This window comes from Podarcis muralis, chromosome 4 (assembly GCF_964188315.1).
Source record: "Podarcis muralis chromosome 4, rPodMur119.hap1.1, whole genome shotgun sequence".
NCBI lineage: Eukaryota > Metazoa > Chordata > Lepidosauria > Squamata > Lacertidae > Podarcis > Podarcis muralis.
The window spans coordinates 74575957-74596588 of record NC_135658.1 but is presented as its reverse complement, the minus strand read 5'-3'; the positions used below and the strand labels follow the sequence as shown (position 1 = coordinate 74596588).

The 20632-nt window shown below is 42.0% G+C and overlaps 1 protein-coding gene across 2 annotated transcripts in view; it reads left to right on the top strand.

Annotated features, from left to right (window-relative positions):
- The window catches only part of VWA3B (von Willebrand factor A domain containing 3B), a 73877-nt gene that overhangs the window by 7750 nt on the left and 45495 nt on the right, over positions 1–20632 (top strand). For both annotated transcript variants that reach the window (XM_028727845.2, XM_028727844.2), the window contains exons 2-9: positions 4366–4443; positions 4877–5104; positions 5331–5425; positions 6879–7129; positions 8270–8429; positions 9169–9338; positions 11367–11488; positions 20346–20462. In XM_028727845.2, coding sequence (XP_028583678.2) covers positions 4366–4443; positions 4877–5104; positions 5331–5425; positions 6879–7129; positions 8270–8429; positions 9169–9338; positions 11367–11488; positions 20346–20462 — 1221 coding nt within the window. The remainder of the gene's footprint in view (positions 1–4365; positions 4444–4876; positions 5105–5330; positions 5426–6878; positions 7130–8269; positions 8430–9168; positions 9339–11366; positions 11489–20345; positions 20463–20632) is intronic.

The following is a 20632-nucleotide window of genomic DNA, read 5'->3' as shown; positions in this document are numbered from 1 at the left end:
CAATTTAAGTTGAGTTTTTATTTTTACAGATTCTTTTTCTATCAGAATCCCTGTATTTTCTTCTCCCATTTGCCACACAATTGCCTGAGCAGTTCAGGTGAAGAAACTTGAGCTAGCAAGGAATTAAACTCCAGAGTGAAAAAAGAGTGTGTGTTACATCCAAGCCTCTGAACAGCTATCAAAATAGCATGGCACCTGGATCTGGTAGCCGGGACTTTTGCACTCTATTGAATTACAGTGCTTATCGCAGGATTTCATTTGCCATGGAGTCACCAGCTCGGGTTTCCATGTTATATTAGAAGGACTGGATTGCAGTGATTCCTAGTAGATTCTCTTGTGAATGAATACTGTTAATCACAGCACCTTTTTGGTGCCAATGTGGTATAGCGCCTTGAGTGTTGGGCTAAGACCTGAGAGACTAGGGTTCAGACCTCCACTCAGCTCACTGGGTGACATCTGACCCGTCACTCACTCTCAACCTAACCTGCCTCACAGGATTGTTGTGTTTATAAGATGAGGAGGAAAACTGTGTATGCCACCTTGAGCTCCTTGGAGAAAAAGATGAGATATAAATGTAAAATAAATATATAACAATGCAAAGTGCTTTACAATTCATTCTTTTTTGCCACCTTGTAAGGCTGGTCCTTATTATTCCCATTTTACAAACTGGGCAATGGAGGATGATAGCTATTCCCCCCCCCCCCAACTTTTTAAAATTAATTTTCCAAGTTTATAACAAATACAACACGACACAAAAAACAAAACATATAAAAAGAAAAACAAACAAACATATAAAATTCCTTCCAATCAGAATCCAAATTAATTTCCATTATTAAATGACTTCCTCAAATCCTTCCTAACTGATTTTCATTAAATCTCATTTTAGCAATTATCCAATATTCACTTTCTGATATAATTAACTAGTTCAAATTACTAACTTCCTTTCTTTTCATCATAATCTCAATCCATAGATAGATAGATAAATTTATTGTCATTGTCCGTATATACACAGTATACACAACAACGAAAATCAAACACCCACCCAAAGACCGGGTTCACATACACATTTGCACGTATCTCCAACACTCTCATCCTATTCAGACATAATCTATAAAAACATAACATAATCCAGAATATAACATAACCTATTAAAGGCATAACATAACCTAAAACCTATCTCATTCCTTCCTGCTCCCTGCTTGCTATTTCTTGCAACTGGCCCTGAGATCATTATTTAGTGCAATCAGAGCTCTTGGATAGAAACTATTCAGAAGGCGTGTGGTTCGTGTTTTCATTGTCCTATATCTTCTGCCCGAAGGCAACAGTTCAAAGAAGTCAGCAATAAGTTCACAAATAAAAATAAAACACAAATCACTGAATACCGGTCTTCGGAGTGCCGAGCCGCTGCAAGTGCTTGCGCCGCCATCTTGTTCGCTCCATAGTATTATACAATTCAACATACTTAAATCCTAAACCAATTTAATACTTGCAAGTATTTCCACTTATGTTATATTTAGCTAGATATTCCTTAAATTTCTTCCAATCTTCTTGATATTTCTCCTCTTTCTGATCATGGATTCTATTGGCTTGTTCAATGTTACTCAGGGCTCCTTTCCAGGAAAAAAAAATTGATTTCCATGTAAGATAATTTTGATGTGGCAATTGAACATAGATAAACAAGCGAGACTGACTGCAGACTCAATCAGCATACATGCTGCAGTTAATGTTCATGCATGTGGGATCACCACAGATTATGATCCACAGAATAAAGTATCAGTACTTAGTATTTAAAGCATTTCACACACATTATCTCATATGGGATACATGTGGAATTCATGCAAATTGTTCTATGGAAGTGACCTTTGCATAGGGATTTTGCAACATGAAATCACGGCATCAAAGTACTTGAATTCAGGCCCTAATCCATCACACGGGTAAATAAATTGCGGTGATTCATATGTTTTATAGCTGACACTTAGAGACAAGAGTTCCGTCTCCCTGGAGGCAAAATGCACAACTTACCACTTGGTACCGCAGCCAAAGGGTAAATGTTTGCACAAACCCTCCTCTGTGCACATATAGGGCATTTTGAAGGGCTTCCTAGTTACGGCATCACTAGCCCTGTTGTTCTGGTCTTCTTGTTTAAAGTTGCCCAAGTGACTACAGTGGTATGTGGATCTGGAATACTGGAATAACATTTTGCCAGGTAACTGAAGAGGCCAGAGTGATTCACTTCTTTACTCTGGTCTTTGGCACCCAAAACATACATTTGTAGGGCCCACCCAATTATTGTGCCTGCAGTCTGTTTTAAACTATTTTCATCATTGCATTTTAAACCCCTGTAACTTTCCCAGGGCCTTTATGGGCGGATAATAAATCAAAATAGTAATTATAATTCAAATACACATTAGAATTTGGATCTTAAGACAACTTCAGGAATTTGACTGAAGGAAAGTTCCCTGTTTCCTCCCTACCAACCTCTCAGCCACCCAGTCAGCTTTAAAGTTGCTTCAGAGGGCCAACCAGGGCTTCAGAGTGAGACACCATCAGCATACTGATAACACTCAGCTTTGCTTTTCATTGGACGAGGGCCAGTTAACTGAAGCCCAATCCCAACAAGAGGGGAAAGCTGTGGGTAGATGGTTCTTATATTCTGGGAGTTTGCATTCTACTTGCTCTAGAATGGGTTGCACCCCACCCCGAAGGGTCAAGTTCACTTCTTGGTTCCCTGTTCCCATTGGATCCAGTTTTGTTCTCTAGAGCCTTGGTCCACAGCACCTCCTCCTTCCTACGTCACCAACCGCAGCCTCTGCTGGACAGGAATGCTCTGGGTCACAGTTAGCCACACCGTGATCACCTCCTGATTAGACTGCTATAGTGGTATTTTAGGTGTGACTTGAAAGATGACCAGGAAGCATCAGTTGGTGCAGAACACAGCTGCTGTGATTTGATAAGGATATCTGGATCCCATCTCCAACGCGGTTGGCAAAAGCTTCACTTGGGGGCCCAGGTAACTGAACGTGCTGCCTCTGTGCCTTCACCATTAGTTCACCAACCATAGCTTTTCTCTCCAATTTCTCTTCTCCAAACAAGATGACAATAGAATGACCTCACTAGAGATCCTTGCCTTGCACCAATACTTCTTTCTTTTTTTTAATGATATTTATTAAGTTTTCAAAAGAAAAAAAATTACATAAATAAAAAGAATAGAAGAAAGACAAAAATAGAAATAAAAATAATACAAAATACAGAAAAAAAGATAAAAAACATTTAAAAAGAAAACACACCAATCTTTCCATATCATATATTCATAACCTTGCTTCCCTGACCTCCTCACACCTCCCTTTTTTGTATTCCAATTCAGTTAGCTAATTCAGCAATTTCTTTCCTTCTTTATTTTTATCTTAATCCTTTAACTTAATATAATATAACTTTGCGTTCTCACCTGTTAATAATCCATTTTTCATACACCTTTATAACATTGCTGCTTAAACCACTTAACTTCATTCTGACATCATTCTAACATTCATTAATTTTGCAATATTTCTGTAAATAGTCTTTAAATTTCTTCCAATCTTCTTCCACCGACTCTTCTCCCTGGTCTCGGATTCTGCCAGTCATTTCCACCAACTCCATGTAGTCCATCACCTTCATCTGCCATTCTTCCAGGGTGGGTAGATCTTGCGTCTTCCAATACTTTGCAATAAGTATTCTTGCTGCTGTTGTGGCATACATAAAGAAAGTTCTATCCTTCTTTGGTACCATTTGGCCGACCATGCCCAGGAGAAAGGCCTCTGGTTTCTTCAAAAAAAGTATATTTAAATACCCTTTTCAGTTCATTATAAATCATCTCCCAGAAAGCCTTAATCCTTGGGCACTTCTTTCTTTCAGGCACCAGGTTGAATCTGGTGTACATAGAACATTCTGTATTTCCTCTGGTTTTAGGCATTTTTTATTGTTGCCCATGGTTTCACCTCCTAGTAAGTTCTTTTAATGTTTATTACTAATGCTGTGGTATTTTTAAAACATTCTTTTTATTTCATTTTCCATAAACGGGCAGGTTACCTTTTTGTAACCATTTTATCGCTGTGGTATGCTAGTGAGAAGTGGTATAGAAATATTTGAAATAAATAAGTAGACAGCACAATCTTAACCATGTCTGCTCAGAAGTAAGTCCTGTTGAATTCAGTGGGGCTTCCTCCTGGGTAAGTGGGAGGACTAGGTTTCTGGCTAATAAAAGCTGTTGGAGCTGGTGCTAACTTTAATTTAAATTTAAATTCAATTTATAGCATCGAGACCAGACCTGATTTACTGGTTGGATGGCATCAATAAAAAACAACCATGTGTTTTTATTCATGTTTTAAGGGGAACACAGAAGGAAGCAAAAAATCAGTGTGGTTGCAATGACTGGCGGCATAGGTAAACGGCTTGCATGGAGTGAACGTGAGTATTCTAAGGTTATGATATTTTATTAATAAAATTACACATGGAACTTCTGTTGGAGCTATGTTGTGTCTTTGACTGCATAAAGTGGTATTCACAGTGCTTTCAATGTATTGTGTGAATGTATCTAATGTCTCTGTGCAAACCTTGGTAACATAAAACCTCTTAAGTCTAATTCCAGACTCAGCTCTATGTATGGAATGTTTTTGTACATGTATCTTCTTGTACATAAAGAGAGAGAGAAAAAGAAGGGAGAGGCTTTTGTATTTCTTTAAATATTTCTCTTTTTGATAATGCTTTCTGTTTAAAAAAGGAGGAGTCATGGGAATACAGTAGAGTACCATGGAAATGAGGTGAGAGGGGGAGATGAGATAGTTGGCAGACGAAAGGATTGCAATAAGTAAACCTAGCTTGCACGTTTTCCCCTTTGCAGAAGTTACTTTTGGTGGGAAGCCTAAAAAAGATCCCGAAAAACCTAAGACGCTGGTTGCCTTTGAGAAGAACTTGGAGCGAAAAGAAAGGAGAGATTATGGCGTTCAGTGGGACTTGGATGTGCAACTTCTCATCTCTTCCCCTAAATGGCTTCAGCTGCATGGGCTCAAAAGGAACAAGTTGACCTTTTCTCAGATTTTATCCAAGATTGGATTTCAGCACAAAGAAGGTATGATGTGCAGCAAGTCTTTTCCCTTTGAACGATGCACAGCCTGATCTTTTGCGCACTTAGTTGGAGAAATAAGCCCTGTTGCATTCAACAGTAAGTAACAACTTGTGTATGGGATATCCTTTGGGGCTCACTTCTAAATAAACGGGCAAGGAATTGGTGCAAAAAAAATAAAAATGACCCTGCATGATGGAGACAGCACTTGCACAACTTCTTTTTATTCTAGACTATGTATCCATCCTGGGGAAACTTGTGGCTTCTCGATACGCAAATGGGTTGTATCGTCAATACATGACAGGAGAAGACGGCAAGCTGTATAACGTAAGTGGCGGATTCAGAGTGATAATATATATTTTGGGTAAGATAATATTATATATTGGCAGGATGAGGTGGTGGCTGGGTGTAGTAACAACCTGCCCTCTGGCTATAAAAAGTTTGCGTTTGATGCGCTTTAAATCTGGACTCTGCTTCCAGAGTTCTTGCTGACCTGTTGAAGTTGGGCTTGGGGAGAACTACCTCCAGAACACAAATTGGAAGTAATAACAATGAGCCTGGGGTCACTTAGCTTCAGAGAGGTGTTCGATAACCGATACTGGTTTGCTGATCCAGCACCTATATTATTCAACAACATTAAAACTACTGACATGGGTTATTTTCAGAATCAGGACTTCCTCTCTTGAATTTTTCCAAGGTCTAGTAGGATTTAATGAGCTAGAAGCTGGTATTGTTTGGACGTTCCATGAAACTGAATAATTTTTTTTTGCCACTTTTCATCCATTGTGAAATGCTGATTGGGTGGTAGATGTGTGTGAATCACAGCTCCAGAGATCCACAGCGCTGTTGCGAACAGCTGCCCCACTCAGCACCCTCCTGCTGCTGAGTACTTCTGTAGTACTGCTGCTCATTGGGATCAGGCGAGGCGGTCATAAGGTTGGGGGAGCTCTTGGTTGCTGGTGGTGGCCCAACATGCCCCTGTATGGCTTCTATGACCAAACTGGAGCTCCTCCCACCTCGCCATCACTTTGCTCTCTTAAGCTAGCAGTGGCACAACTGCTGGGAGCATGCCCCTGTCTCTCTCTCCACTCAAGGACTGCTGCTGTGCTCACCATTTTGGATGCTTGTTCAGTACTTTGATGGTAAACACTTGCTGAAAAACAATGGCTCCAGTTTGACCCTGTTCTGGATTTTGCATCAGAAGGCAAGGATAGGAGAGACCCGTCAAGTAGAGAAAATGTGATTCTGTGCACTCTTATGGTAGCCAAGAGACTGATGTTGATGAACTGGAGGAATAAAGATATGATCCACTTTAATAAATGGATCGACAATATGATAACACTCGCAGCTTACGAACATACTGCTTACAGACGTAGACTTTGTTTGGATAAATATGACAATATTTGGAACGAGTTTATAGAAAATGTAGTAGGTCATTCATCTTTACATATGTATTAGGATAATAATACCAAATTTATAAAAGAATGTATGGGTTAGGATGTTTTTCATATATATTCATATATATATTTTCTATACATTTTTGTTCCTTTTTTTTTCTTTTCTCATTCTCTTTTTCTTTGCATCACTTTATTTCTTTATAATCGAACCCTTTTCAATAAAATATTAATACCAAAATAGAGATCTATCAAGGAGGTTTGCCAGCTCTTAAAAAGTGTGTTTGCATTTGTAATTGCCTTGATGCACATCCTCTTCATTTTCCATCCCTACTATTCCCTGTCTTGATTTTGACATCTTCACTCTTTTTAAAATTTAAATGCAGCTGACAGCCAAAAAAGACCTCCTCTTTCATTTTGTGGATTGTCTTACTGGAGCTATCGAACTGTATAAACAAAGGATGGAATGGCTAACCACAGAAAGCCGGCAAATATTTGGAGTGATTCAGGAACAGAGCATCACCATTGTTCTGGATTTCGGTGTTGCTTCTAGAGCTGAGTTTGATCTGTGTCGAGAGGCGCTTTCTATGGTCTTCAAACAGCAAGTGGCCCAAATCTCCCGATTTAACATCATTCAGTAAGTTTCCTCTCAGCATTGATCAACACACATTTTCCTGCAAAGGCCAGCTAGATTTTATGTTAAAGGTAAAGGTACCCCTGCCCGTACGGGCCAGTCTTGACAGACTCTAGGGTTGTGCGCTCATCTCACTCTAGAGGCCGGGAGCCAGCGCTGTCCACAGACACTTCTGGTTCACATGGCCAGTGTGATGAAGCTGCTCTGGCGAGCCAGAGCCGCACACGGAAACGCCGTTTACCTTCCCGCTAGTAAGCGGTCCCTATTTATCTACTTGCACCCAGGGGTGCTTTCGAACTGCTAGGTTAGCAGGCACTGGGACCGAGCAACGGGAGCGCACCCCGCCGCGGGGATTCGAACCGCCGACCATGCGATTGGCAAGTCCTAGGCACTGAGGTTTTACCCACAGCGCCACCTGGGTCCCACAGATTTTATGTTAGAGACCAATAATTAAAAAAAAAACAACCCATAGTAAGTAGATATAATTGAGGTCAGATTTAGTACCTCCATAATATCCCCCCCCAAAACTTTATTCTCTATAGCTAATGCACCTATTGCTCCCTCAGACAAAGTATATGTTAACTTTTGAAAACATGTTTATTTATGCTAAGGGTCAGCAACTACAGGCCTGGGGAGCCAAATCTGGGATTTGAGGAGTCCTGCCTAGCGCTTGATTTGCACGGGGCCAAAGAGGCATTTTGGATAAGAGACTGGTTTTGGGGGTGGGGTTAGGGCAATCTACTCTGACTCTATTCTCCAGGAAGTCTAGGTGGTGGCCCCACTGTGACCATTATTTCAGGATGAGATTTTTAGCTCAAAGAGCGGGGATCAGTGCCGAATGCTCAGGCCCCTCTTCCCTTTCTCTTCGACCTCTGCCAGACTGAGAGAAGGAGCGGGACTTTTTCACTGAATGTCGATCGAAGTAATTCATCTGGGAAACTCCAAAGACATTTGACACTCAGATCATATGTCTGTCTAGACACTGGAAAAGGCCTTTCCCCTTCCACCCCCCCCCCCAATAATCTCCAAACAAAACCTTGACAGGGACAGATGCTCCTTGCTGCCCTTTTTAGTCTACCAGAGCTGTTATTGCAAGACAAGTTTAGCCATTTCTCTAGATATCTTAGCTATTCTCCTTTCCAGGGGGGCTCAAGATCTTGCAAAGTGGCAAGAGAAAACTGTTCCTGTGTCGGAGGCCTCTATAGAAGCGGCTGTCGAGTGGCTGTGGGCGATAGAGTACAGGCCAGCTGTTTGCCACTCGGGCCCCACGGAAGCGATCATGGAGGCCTTGTTTGATGACACGGTAATCTCTCTCACACATTTCTAGAAGTCTTCGGTTATGTCTAGGGATATATCCCCGTGAGAGTTTTGACTGCAAGTGCTAGAGACATGAATTATGGACGGGGATAATACATGCTAATAAAAGAACATTGGGGGCTATTTAGAAGAAATTTCTTTCAAGTTGATCTGCAGGCTGGTTCTTACCAATATCATATATGCATGACAGCGTTGCATTCTGAGAGCAGAATTTCCCACGGAGCAGGCAAGAGAGAAATGTTTCAATGACACTAAAGGGGCTTTGAAGCATAGGCCTAGTTTCGATGAACCTATCTGAAAGTTAAGCGATGCAAATACCTCTTTGGCACACTGCAACCTTTTTTAGGTGAGCCACAATTAAGCCAGGAAGTCTTCAATTAATCCCAGTTTCCCTAACACTTCCGGGCATGTGGGGCTCCTTGTGCAGCCCTTTGGGCTGAATTGCTGCTATTATAAGAGATGCCAGTGTGGTGTAGTGGTTAAGTGTGTTGGACTAGGATCTGGGAGATCAGGGTTCAAATCCCCACTTGGCCACAAAGCCATGGACTTGGGCTAGTCACCGTCCCTTAGTCTAACCTAGCTCACAAGGATGTTGTGAGGAGGGGGGGGGAACCATGTATGCCACCTTAGCTCCTTGGATGAATGGGGGGATAGAAATGAAAAGCGGGGGGGGGGGGGGGATGTTACAAATATGCTTCATGGTTCAAATGACTTTTCCATCACAGACCGAGGCCGTGTACTATTTCACTGTGGGCGATATGCCAGAATGCATGAGACATTTGCTCCTGCAGAAGATATTGAGGTGTCCGTGCCCAGTCCATACAGTGTCTTTTAATGCTCGAGAAGAAGAGACTATTGCTTTATTAAAGGAGCTGAGTCATCTGACCACTGGCAGGTATGAGGTAAATGAGTTCAGCACTATCAATCTATTTTGCAAATGGAGATATGGATCCGTGCAGATCGCATGCTTTCTCTTTGTGTTTTTTGCCCACTTTCCCCCTTCCTCTGTCTCTCTGAGAAGAAAATACAAGGTCTGGTGGAACAGGTTCAGCCCAAGATGTTTAGCTGCCCAATGCGGTGTACAGTGGTACCTCAGGTTACAAACGCTTCGGGTTACAAACACTTTGGGTTACAAACTCTGCTAACCCGGAAGTAGTACCTTGGGTTGAGAACTTTGCCCTAGGATGAGAACTGAAAACGCATGCCAGTGGCAGTGGGAGGCCACATTAGCAAAAGCACGCCTCAGGTTAAGAACTGTTTCGGGTTAAGAACGGACCTCTGGAACGAATTAAGTTCGTAGCCTGAGGTACCACTGTAGTTAAACGCCTCTCTCCCCTATTCAAGGTGCATAGTACTCAAACTTGACCAAGTTACTCCCTGGGAGTAAAAAACACAACAATGACAAGCATTTAGTGCCTTTCATGACATCCAAAATCAGCAGCCCAAGGCAGCTTTGCTTAACAGTAGAGCAAGCCGAAAAGAGTGAGGCCTCAATTGTGAGTTGCTATTAAACTGATAAATGCAAGTTATGCTACGCGAACCCCCAGTTTGTTATGGGCATCTGTGAGTTTTATGAAACTCTGGTGATAAAAGAGTACAAAGAGAACATCCTGATGGTGCTTGAGCCTGACAACCAGTGGAAATTACTACCGTATTTTTCTCTCTATTACACGCAGATTTTTTCTCCTAAAAAGGAAGGGGAAATGTCTGTGCGTGTTATGGAGCGAATGTGGGGGGGGGGGTCCCTGGAGCCGATTAGGGGAGCGCAGGAACAAAAATCAGCAAAAATCAAAGCGCGTTGTGTCGGAGAAGGGAAACCTGAAAAGAGGAAGTGGTTGCTTTCCTGCATTCTGCCTCAGGGTCTTACTGCCCACCCTCCTCTGTTTCGTTGCTGTGTTTGCTCAAACGGAACAAAGAGCAGGCAAATCCCCTCCCCTCCAGGCAAGCAGAGGGGAAAGCAGAGGTCTTTCCTTCTAATTCCTCTCCGTGCTCCTCGCAGGCAGCCAGAAAACATGCAGGAGGAGAGAGAAAGCTGGCTTCGGTTTGTGGAAACTTTTGCCTTTTTTTCCTACCTCCCGTTAAATCCCTCTCCTGCTTTCTTAGCCAGCTGCTTCTCTGCACACCGCTCTCTTGTCCCTTCTGTGTTTTTCCTTCACTCCCCACTTAAAATGTAGTTACAAAGCATGGATCCACATGGATCCTCAGGATCTTTGCATTGGGCCACCCCAAATTCACCATCAGATCACATAGCAGCCTGCCCCCCAAAAATCACACACCCACTGTTGCCTGGGGCTGCAATGGTGCAAAAACGTGGTTAAAAAGCATGGATCCACATGGATCCTCAGGATCTTTGCATTGGGCCACCCCAAATTCACCATCAGATCACATAGCAGCCTGCCCCCCAAAAATCACACACCCACTGTTGCCTGGGGCTGCAATGGTGCAAAAATGTGGTTAAAAAGCATGGATCCACATGGATCCTCAGGATTTTTGCATTGAGCTACCCCAAATTCACCATCAGATCACATGTCTGTGGCCACAGCATGAAGCACAAAAATGATACATCCACTGTTTCATTCAGAATTTTTTTCCTTGTTTTCCTCCTCTAAAAACGATGTGCGTGTTATGGTCAGGTGCGTGTTATAGAGCGAAAAATACGGTACGTTTATTTGTTGCAGTTATTTTCTCTTTAAGAAGTCAAAAGTGAAACGTGTTCTCTTCCCTCATATTTTTTAAAACAGCCATGTGAGGTAAGCTAGGCTGAGAGAGGCTGACTGCCCCCAAATCACTCAGTAGACCGTAGCTGAGGTGTGACTTAAACTTCGGTCTGCCCGGTCTGACATTCTAGCCACTGCTCCATACCAGCTCTCTTGAAGCCTGTTTATAACCTTTGCATACAGATTGAAACACTTTATCCCTTCAGGTTCCATGCATTTGCTGAGAGAGAGGACTACATGGACATGATAGAAACCTCAATAAGCGACGAGGATGAGAAAGCCTTACTTACCCAGAATTCGAGGAAACTGAAAGGGAACCTGCCTCTAGGTAAAACAAAAGAATGTTGATTGTTATGCCCCAAATGCCTTCCTCCCTTCAGTCCAGAATCTCCCTGGACCATAGCTCTCACCAGCCTCGCTCCTGGAGCAGTGCACATTTTTCTGCTCAGGCTGCCACTTCTTCTTCTATTTTATTTTATTTTATTTATTTATTTTATATACGTCCAAAATCTGCAAGCGTCAGGAAAGTTACAGCATAAAACCACAATATAAAACCACTAGTACTTCAATTGTTTTCATTGTGTACACACACACACACACACACACACACACACACACACACACACAACAACAACAACGTTTATTTGAAACATTTCTATACTACCTCTTTTCTTTTTTTTATAATAAAAGGTAAAGGTAAAGGTACCCCTGCCCGTACGGGCCAGTCTTGCCAGACTCTGGGGTTGTGCGCCCATCTCACTTAAGAGGCCGGGGGCCAGCGCTGTCCGCAGACACTTCCGGGTCACGTGGCCAGCGTGACATCGCTGCTCTGGCGAGCCAGAGCCGCACACGGAAACGCCGTTTACCTTCCCACTAGAAAGCGGTCCCTATTTATCTACTTGCACCGGGGGTGCTTTCGAACTGCTAGGTTGGCAGGCGCTGGGACCGAACGACGGGAGCGCACCCCGCTGCGGGGATTCGAACTGCCGACCTTTCGATCGGCAAGCCCTAGGCGCTGAGGCTTTTACCCACAGCGCCACCCGCGTCCTTTTTTTTTTTTATAATAATTTTTATTAATTTACAACAAAACAAAACATACATACTAATTTCACATCCAATTTTTCACAAATTGTTTCTTTTCTGGACTTCCTTCAGCTTTTACGTAAATCATCCATAGTCATTATTTTAATTACGCATTCCCTAGTTTGTATTGTCATTGTTTATACCCTTCATTTCTTTTCCCTTTAGACAATACTTCTCAGTTTTTCACAGTGCTTTTTTAAACCCCTCTAGCGTTATCTGTCCTTCACTTATGCTTTCCAGATATTCTGCAAATTTCCCCCAGTCCTCTTTTCATTCAGAAATTTCCAGGACAGTTTACAATTACTCAATAAGCACAGTAAAAGATCAATACAATGACTCACAATGGTAGAACAGTGCTAAAAACAACCATATTTTGTGTGTGTGTGTGAAAGAGAGATACACTGGAGTTTAAAAGTCTGGGGAAATCAAAAGGTCTCCTGTCTAGCACATAAGAGACTAGGCATGCCTCCATGGTGAGAGAATTCTGCAAATGAAGTGTTGCAGCCAAAAAGGCCTTTCCCCCCGTATCCACCTGCCTCACTTCAGATGGTGCGGGTGCACATTCAAAACAGTGGCAAACAACGCGCGTACCAGTTCTGAAATTAATTCCACAAGTTTCCTAAGCTAAACTGGAAGGCGCACAGAGTAGAAGACATCACTGGGACAGCCCATAGAACAATATGGTAATGGGGAACAGTTTTACAACGGCACATGACATTGAGAAGTTCATTGTGCTGTGTGGGAGGGGGAAAGGCCATTTTCTTTCTGAAACCATTCATAGCTAATGGAGCTGGACATCCCCTATTTCCTGTATTTTAGAGAAGAGTGTTTGATATTTAGCGAAAGTGAAGAGGAAGGGTGAAAAACATTCCCTTTCAGAAAGGTGGCAAGTTTACATGTTCCAGCAGACCTGTTTTGAATAAATGCAAAAGCCCCCAAGGGGTTTGGTAGCTTCCAAATAATTGTGTATCAAATTACGTGTGTTAATAGGAAAGAAGGAATCGCTAACAGCCAGGAGAAAACAGAGAAACATTAGTCCCTGTTGTGACTGAGTACACACAATTTTCAAATGCTGATTGCCCAGGAACAAGGCAGACTATATGCATACATAAATCAATACAAGTTCTTTCTTCCCTTTTTGTCACTGAGCTTCATATGTGTTGTGTGTGTGTGTGTGTGTGTGTGTGTGTGTGTGTGTGTGTGTGTGTTGTATCACTAACAAGTCATCACATCTTGATTCAATTACTTTTCAGATATTTTCTAGAATGTGCAAGATTTTAAACAGGACACATGCTGAGATTCCACATTACAGTCGTACCTCGGAAGCGGAACAGAATCCATTCCGGGAGTCTGTTCGACTTCCAAAACGTTTGGAAACGAAGGTGCAGCTTCTGATTGGCTGCAGGAAGCTCCTGCAGCCAATCGGAAGCCGTGTAAGCCACGTTGGACATTCGGGTTCCAAAGAACGTTTGCAAACTGGAACACTCACTTCTGGGTTTGCGGCGTTTGGGAGCCAAAACGCTTGACTCACAAGGCGTTCAGGATCCAAGGTACGACTGTATAAGTAAATGCACCAGGGTGGTGGGGAATTAGCCAGCATTTATTTGACTTTAATATGTTAAAAAAAAAACCTGTATGGCAAAATGACCCCCAGGAACCACCTGCTCCTACATGAGCCTTTTCACCAGTTAAGATCGGTGTCAGAGACTCTGCTGTTAGTTCCACCTTTCTTTGAGGTTACATGGACAGGTATACAAGTCCCTGGGCCTTTTGGGGCTCTGAGACTGGAATACCCTCCATGTGTAGGTCTTCCAGGTCTCTTCCACTTTCCAGACATCTTTTAAAGACTTAGTTTTTCAACATTCTTTTTATCTGCTACTTTGTTGTATCCTGCTATTAATTTTTCAGCTGTTTTAATTTGCCCGCCTTTACTGCAGTTTTTTAGGATGGCTTTTCTTTTGCTTGTCTGTTCATTTATCTTGTATAAGGCTGGAGTAAACACTGACTTGGGATTAAGTCTCATTAGACTCAGTAGAGCTTACTTTCTGGGTACACACATAGAGGGTTGGGCTGCATGCTATATATGTGCATGTTGCAAAGGTGGAGGGCCTTTTTGGCTCCACAGGCCAGACCCTAATTAGGATCGGCCTTGTCAATAGCATGATGCCATTGTGATGCCACATGATTGGCAAGCAGATGGGGATGCCCGCCTGTCAAATCCGCCTGTCAAAAACCCGAGAAACCTTCAAAAAGCATTCTTTCCCTCTTAAGAAATCTGGGCAGTGTAGTTTACCCCTTGCAAAGTTCCAATTCCCAGCAACCCTCGGCAAACAACAGTGTTCATAATTCTTTGAGGGAAAGAATATGCTTTTAAGGTAGGTTGCGTACGTCGCCTAATTCTCCAAGCCATGTAGGGTTCAAGCCAGCACATGGTGTTGACACCCTTGCCCCCCCCCCCCCAGGCTGCAAAACAAAGAGCAGATCCTGGAACATAAAGAATAGAATAAGTGTAATTGCGTAAAATGCGGCCAGAAAAAGAATGCCCTCTTTTCTTGGAAGCACTGCTTGTCCTTTTATTTAAAGGTCACTTGGGACTGTGATATTTCTAAGAGGGACGACTTTCTAATTCCTCTGTATTTTAATTTTAATTCAGCAGCTGTTTAATGATGGCTTGCAACTAACAGAGCCTCTCTGCTGGGTTCCATTGTGAGGAAGAAGCATTCCTGCTCCCTCTCGTTTATATTTCAATAGATGCGTTGAAAGCTGCTGCGGCTCTTAAAATTATGCCCCCGCACTTTCCCTTTTCTTAATGGCTAAATTGCAGAATGGTTTTAATCCGCCCGCAAGTGCAGTAATCTACTAGAAACGCTTTGTAGGCCTTGTATTTATTGCTTTTACAGAATAGAATTTACACGTTAAAAGGGAACACAATTAGTCTTGGGCATTTACCTAGTATTATAGCTGTGGTTATGACATCATGCCTAGCCAATTGGAAAACTCTGGGTACGTCCAAGACTCCCTCTGCCTCTCTGTCTCTCTCTGCCTTCTACAGCAGAAAAGACCCTGAAGCGATATATTTGTCCTGCATGTTTTGGGGTCTGTTTATAGAGTGCTTCCTAGAAAGGATGTCCTGAGAAACAATGAAGATATAATATGAAAATAAAGATTGCATTCTGACATGCTGGTGTGTGAAATGGGACTAAATGATACCCAAATCAGAGAGAGAGAGAGAGAGAGAGAGAGAGAGGAAACCTAGGAAGTTTAGTGCTTTCTTGTTAAAGGTTCAGAGATACTTTGAGTGGGCTCCCCAGACTACTTAAATTGTTAGAGGAACATGGCTGGTGTCCTCAGTCAGCTACCCAGCAGAGCCTTTCTCTAGTATTAAGCAGGCTACTTAACCATAGGACCCCGGTGTGAAGTTCAGGCAACTAGCCCATCAGTGTTTCATATTTTCATGAATTAGTCCTACAGAACTTGTGACTCAGTAGCAGGTTGATATACCTTCTGTGCTGGTTGGCTATTTGGTGGATAGAGTTTGGTGTCATTGAGTGCAGGCCCAAGACACTTTGCTGCCTGAGGCGAAGGACAAGATGGTGCCCTCCCCTCCTACAACCTACGGAAGCCCACTGGGCTGGCCGTTCAGTCTTACGCCAATGCTGGTGATAGGACAAAGACCTCCAGTCTTGCCTGAAGGCAGCAAGTTAATGCAGGAGATGCAGGGCAGTCTGTGTAATGCAAACACAGCTCTGCCCCACCCAGCATCTCACTGGCATTTGCTGCCCCATAGCATATGCTGCTTGAGACAACTGCCTCACTCTGCCCAATGGTAGGGCCGAGTGCTCAAAGCCGTAGTGAGAAAGGGCTCTTAGATCAATAAGCATGAAGGAAGTACCAGGTGCAGTCCTTGGCATCTCCAGGTAGGACTGGTCTGAAACCTTGGAGAGCCACTGGCAGGTGGTGTAGCTGACAGTAACCTTCATGGACCTGTGAAGGCACCTTCCTAGGGCCATACATACATTTTAAGAAGCAAAGCTGCTGATGAGTGCTTCTTTTTATCTCAGTCTGCTACTGCCTCCATGTGTCGCTTCAGAAGGGCTCGCTAGTGTCTACCTTTCCTTTTCATGTCTCTGTGCCAGAGCAACCTGATCCTAACATACCAAGCATATGCAACAAAATGCAGGTCTGGAACTGCATGCAACTTGTTCCCGCGTTCTGTGGCGGTGCAGTTTATTGAGCAGGCGATAAACAGATTAAACATTCACGGTCAGTGGTGTGTGCAGAACAGAGCCATTGTTTTATTTGTTTATTGCCCAGTTGCAGATGCCCAGAGGAAATCAGTTAGCAGCTCTTTCTTTCTCTTCTGGGCCGATTTGTGACCCAGTTCAAATAAAACTTTTGAGCCTGTTTCTTTTCTTAAGCACCTGGGTTTTCAAGGTATGCTGAGTCTGATATGCAGGTTATATTTTGCTATTATTATTATTATTATTATTATTAGGCAAAGGCCGTCAGGAGGTCTTAACCCATTGTGAATTGTGGTGGGATTCATGCAGCGGTAGAATAATAATAATAATAATAATAATAATAATAATAATAATAATAATTTATTATTTATACCCCGCCCATCTGGCTGGGTTTCCCCAGCCACTCTGGGCGGCTTCCAACAGAATATTAAAATACAATAGTCTATTAAACATTAAAAGAAACATGAGAGAATAAACAAATACTCTCAGAGTGGAAAACCATGAAGTGTAGTATTTTCAGAAGTTCATGTTGCTCAATATTATGATCATCACATGGTGAGCCTAAATAACTAAAAAAATTAAAGTGCCTATGCTTCCTTATAGTTCCAAGCAAGTATAAAAGTGGCTTGCACAAAATAAGCATTGGGAATAACTTTAAATGCCCAAATCATAGTGAATGTGGTTCATTTTAGACAGACCGTAATCTGATGGTCCTGGTTTGTACAGCTTTATGTGGTCCCCCCACCAAATGGTGGTGATGATAATAATCCACTGCTTGTTTTTAAGCAATAAAATTTATTTCTGGCTAATAAATGAGAACAGCAAATCCTATTGGATTCTTTTAAGAACTGTGTGCTACTAACCTTTCCTTCATTCTCCTAGGCTGATTTCCCCCTCTAATATGAAAGTAGAAATATAGGAGAGTCCCAGGAGATGGCAGTATACAATAGCACATTTAAAGCTGTGCAATGCTAGAAGAAAAAGGAGTGAGAGGAGCCTTGCTGTTTCTGTTAGAGCTGCACTTGTGCATATGCAAGAACATACATACTTTATTTCAGCTGAGCAATAATTGTAGATTTATTGGATCCTCAAATATTAGCTTCTTCAAAGTTTTATGATAGCTGAAGCATGTTGCTGTCAGATCTGCGGCTTATGGCCCCCTCTCAAGATTTTGCTGTGCCAGGAAATAAACTCCTTAAAAAGTAGTTCGCACCAACTGCGGTGCCACTGCAGCATCATAAACCATGACATTATCTTGGCACAGAAGAGGGTTAAGCTGATACTGCAGGCAAATAAAGCTGGTGCTGGTATTTAATGATGGGAAGTCAATCTGTGACTGCTTTGCAGGCGCAGAGAACTAGCACGTTTGCAGGTATATTTGATTTAAAATACAGCTCCAGAGAAGCTTTCTGGAATATAGGAAACGAAGCACACATTTGTTCTTGTGATATTTTTGTGTCTGTGTGTGATTCCCTATCTTATCTGCATCCATGCTGAGATTTTTTTATAGCATTTAATCGCGGTGTGGCTCTACTAGCAAAATGCCCACCATTGTGATAAGTAGGGTTTGCGGTGAGGAGAAGATTTGTGGCACCTTAACGATTCCACATATTTATCAAGGCTTAAACATTTGTGGACTACATCAAATGCACATTTTATATTGCAAGCATCTGTGGAGAGTGCTGCATTTCTGCATGCTCTGTATGTGGAGATGCAGTACACTTCTCTGCAGAATTTTTTCTTGGTAGGCTGGAACACACAGCTTTGACTCACTATAGCAATGGGTTCTTCCAGGTGGGGACAAGATCTCACAAATGGGCCATTTACACGTGATTTTTCTCTGTGGGTGATGGGCACATGAGGTTCCAATTCACACGGTTTAATGCTTTCCATAGCTATGCTTTTTATTTCACATCCATACCAGTGGGCGATCCTTGATGTGATATTTCTGTGCTGTGTGCTTTGGTCCCTCCGCTCAGTAACTGTTCCTTTCCTCTTCACTACCTTTTCCCATTTGGGGCATGCATGCAAGTATTTCCTGAAGGAGCGTCTCCACCCCCATCGTCCAGCCTGGACACTGAGGTCCAGCTCCAAGGGCCTTCTGGCGGTTCCCTCACTATAAGAAGCAAAGTTACAGGGAACCAGGCAGAGAGGGCCTTCTCAGTAGTGGCCCCCGCCCTGTGGAATGCCCTCCCATCAGATGTCAAGGAAATTAACAACTATATGACTTTTAGAGGACATCTGAAGGCAGTCCTGTTTAGGGAAATTTTTAATGTTTGATATTTTATTGCATTTTAATTTTTTTAATATTTTGTTTGAAGCCACCCAGAGTGGCTGGGGAAACCCAGCCAGATGGGCGGGGTATAAATAATAAATAATAAATGATGATGGTGTACCTATGAGCTTGCACTTTTAAAATATATAATAAGTGGGACAACAAGCTTCAGCAATTAAATTTGATTATGGTGGAAACTAAGTTACGACTGTGAAATGACTAAAGTTTAGAGTAACGTTTTTATTCTTAGGATCGATGGAAAAGTGAGTTAATAACAAGTACCCTAAATCTAAAATATAATTAGATGAAAGTACAAAAACGCATGAAACAAGGTATCAATTTGCTGTTATTTTTCTTTATTGTAAAGGATGCAGGGGGTGGAGGATGTGGGGAAGTCCAGTGGATCATGAAAAATTGTTTGTAAAATGTGAATTTTTTCCTTTTATAATCTTCTTTTTTTCTTTTTTGTAAAGTCGCTTTTGTTGAATTATTGACGATGTATCTGACCTTGGAAAAAAGCAATAAAAAATATTATTAAAAAAATAAAAATAAAATATATAATAAGTGTATAAGAGTTCAGAAGCAAAAATTACCAGTCCTTAGTGATCATGTTAAAACACGTATGTTCGCATAGCTGTTCACACAGGGGTGATCCAGCTGAGGTATTAACCTGATTTGTTATATTTGGCTTATTTTTGTTTATTCACTTTAAAATCATGATTAACACTGTCCACTGCCTTGATAGTTTTTTGGTTTGGCAGCACAGAGATATTTGCAGATGCATGAATAAATAAATGTTTCATAATGGGTTCTTTAAAAAAAAAAAGAACAATGTGAGCTGTTCTTTTAATCAATATAATTTTTATTTTTTTGCAAAAAACCAAACCAAACCCGTGGGTCTAGATGCAGTCCAAAGAAAGCAATCCACAGGTCTTTAGGTTTACTGTCAGACACTATAAAACCAGCTCAGATTTGCTTCCCCCATCTGCATTAGTCATTCCCATGTACTCGGAATGCGTTTTTTCCTGGATATATTATTGAAAGGTGTGCAGTGATTGCCCATGACTCCTCTATGATTATCAAAAGTAAAGGCATTCAGAGGGCATGAAAGGCCAGAGAAACTCAGTAGGTAACTAAATTAGCTTCTATTTCTGTGCATCTTGCATTACTCTTGCACTAGAATAATTGGGTGCACTCTTCCCACCTTAGATCAAATCTATGCTGCCAGGGGCCATAAGAAAGCGGCAGAGATAGCGCAGGATAGTACGCACCCCGGAAATTATCTCTTTCAGCTTCTGCCTTCTGGAAGAAGGTATAGGGTTATAAAGGCCAGGACTAGCCGCCTGAGAAACAGTTTCTACGCAAATGCAATTCTGGTTCTAAACGCAGCATAAGGGGTCTCTATAGTATAGTGTATTTTAAAATGGGGTTTCAGAGTTTTTAGGGGTTTTAGAATGTTTTGTGTAGTTTTATGTAGTTTTATGTAGTTTTTATGTAGTTTTATGTAGTTTTTCAATTTCATTGTTCTGCATGGGACAATGACAATAAAGATATCGTATATCGTATATGTATACTCCAAAATTCAGGAACAGGGGTCAGAGAAGATGTGTACCTGATCTGGAAGGAGATGGAAGAAGCCAGGAATGCACTGATACAAGTTCAGAGAATTCTGATAGAGCTTGAGCAGTCTGAACTACCTTCAGGTATGTTATGAACACACACACATTTATTTTTTAAAAATATTCTGACTGCATTGCAGCATTGATGATTATGCTCTCGATTCCATTATGGACAATTGTAAGTCAGTGTCACTCAAAAGGATAAGGTTGCTCTGCATGTTGCAGGAAGTTTGCCTAATAGAGTGGCTGCAATC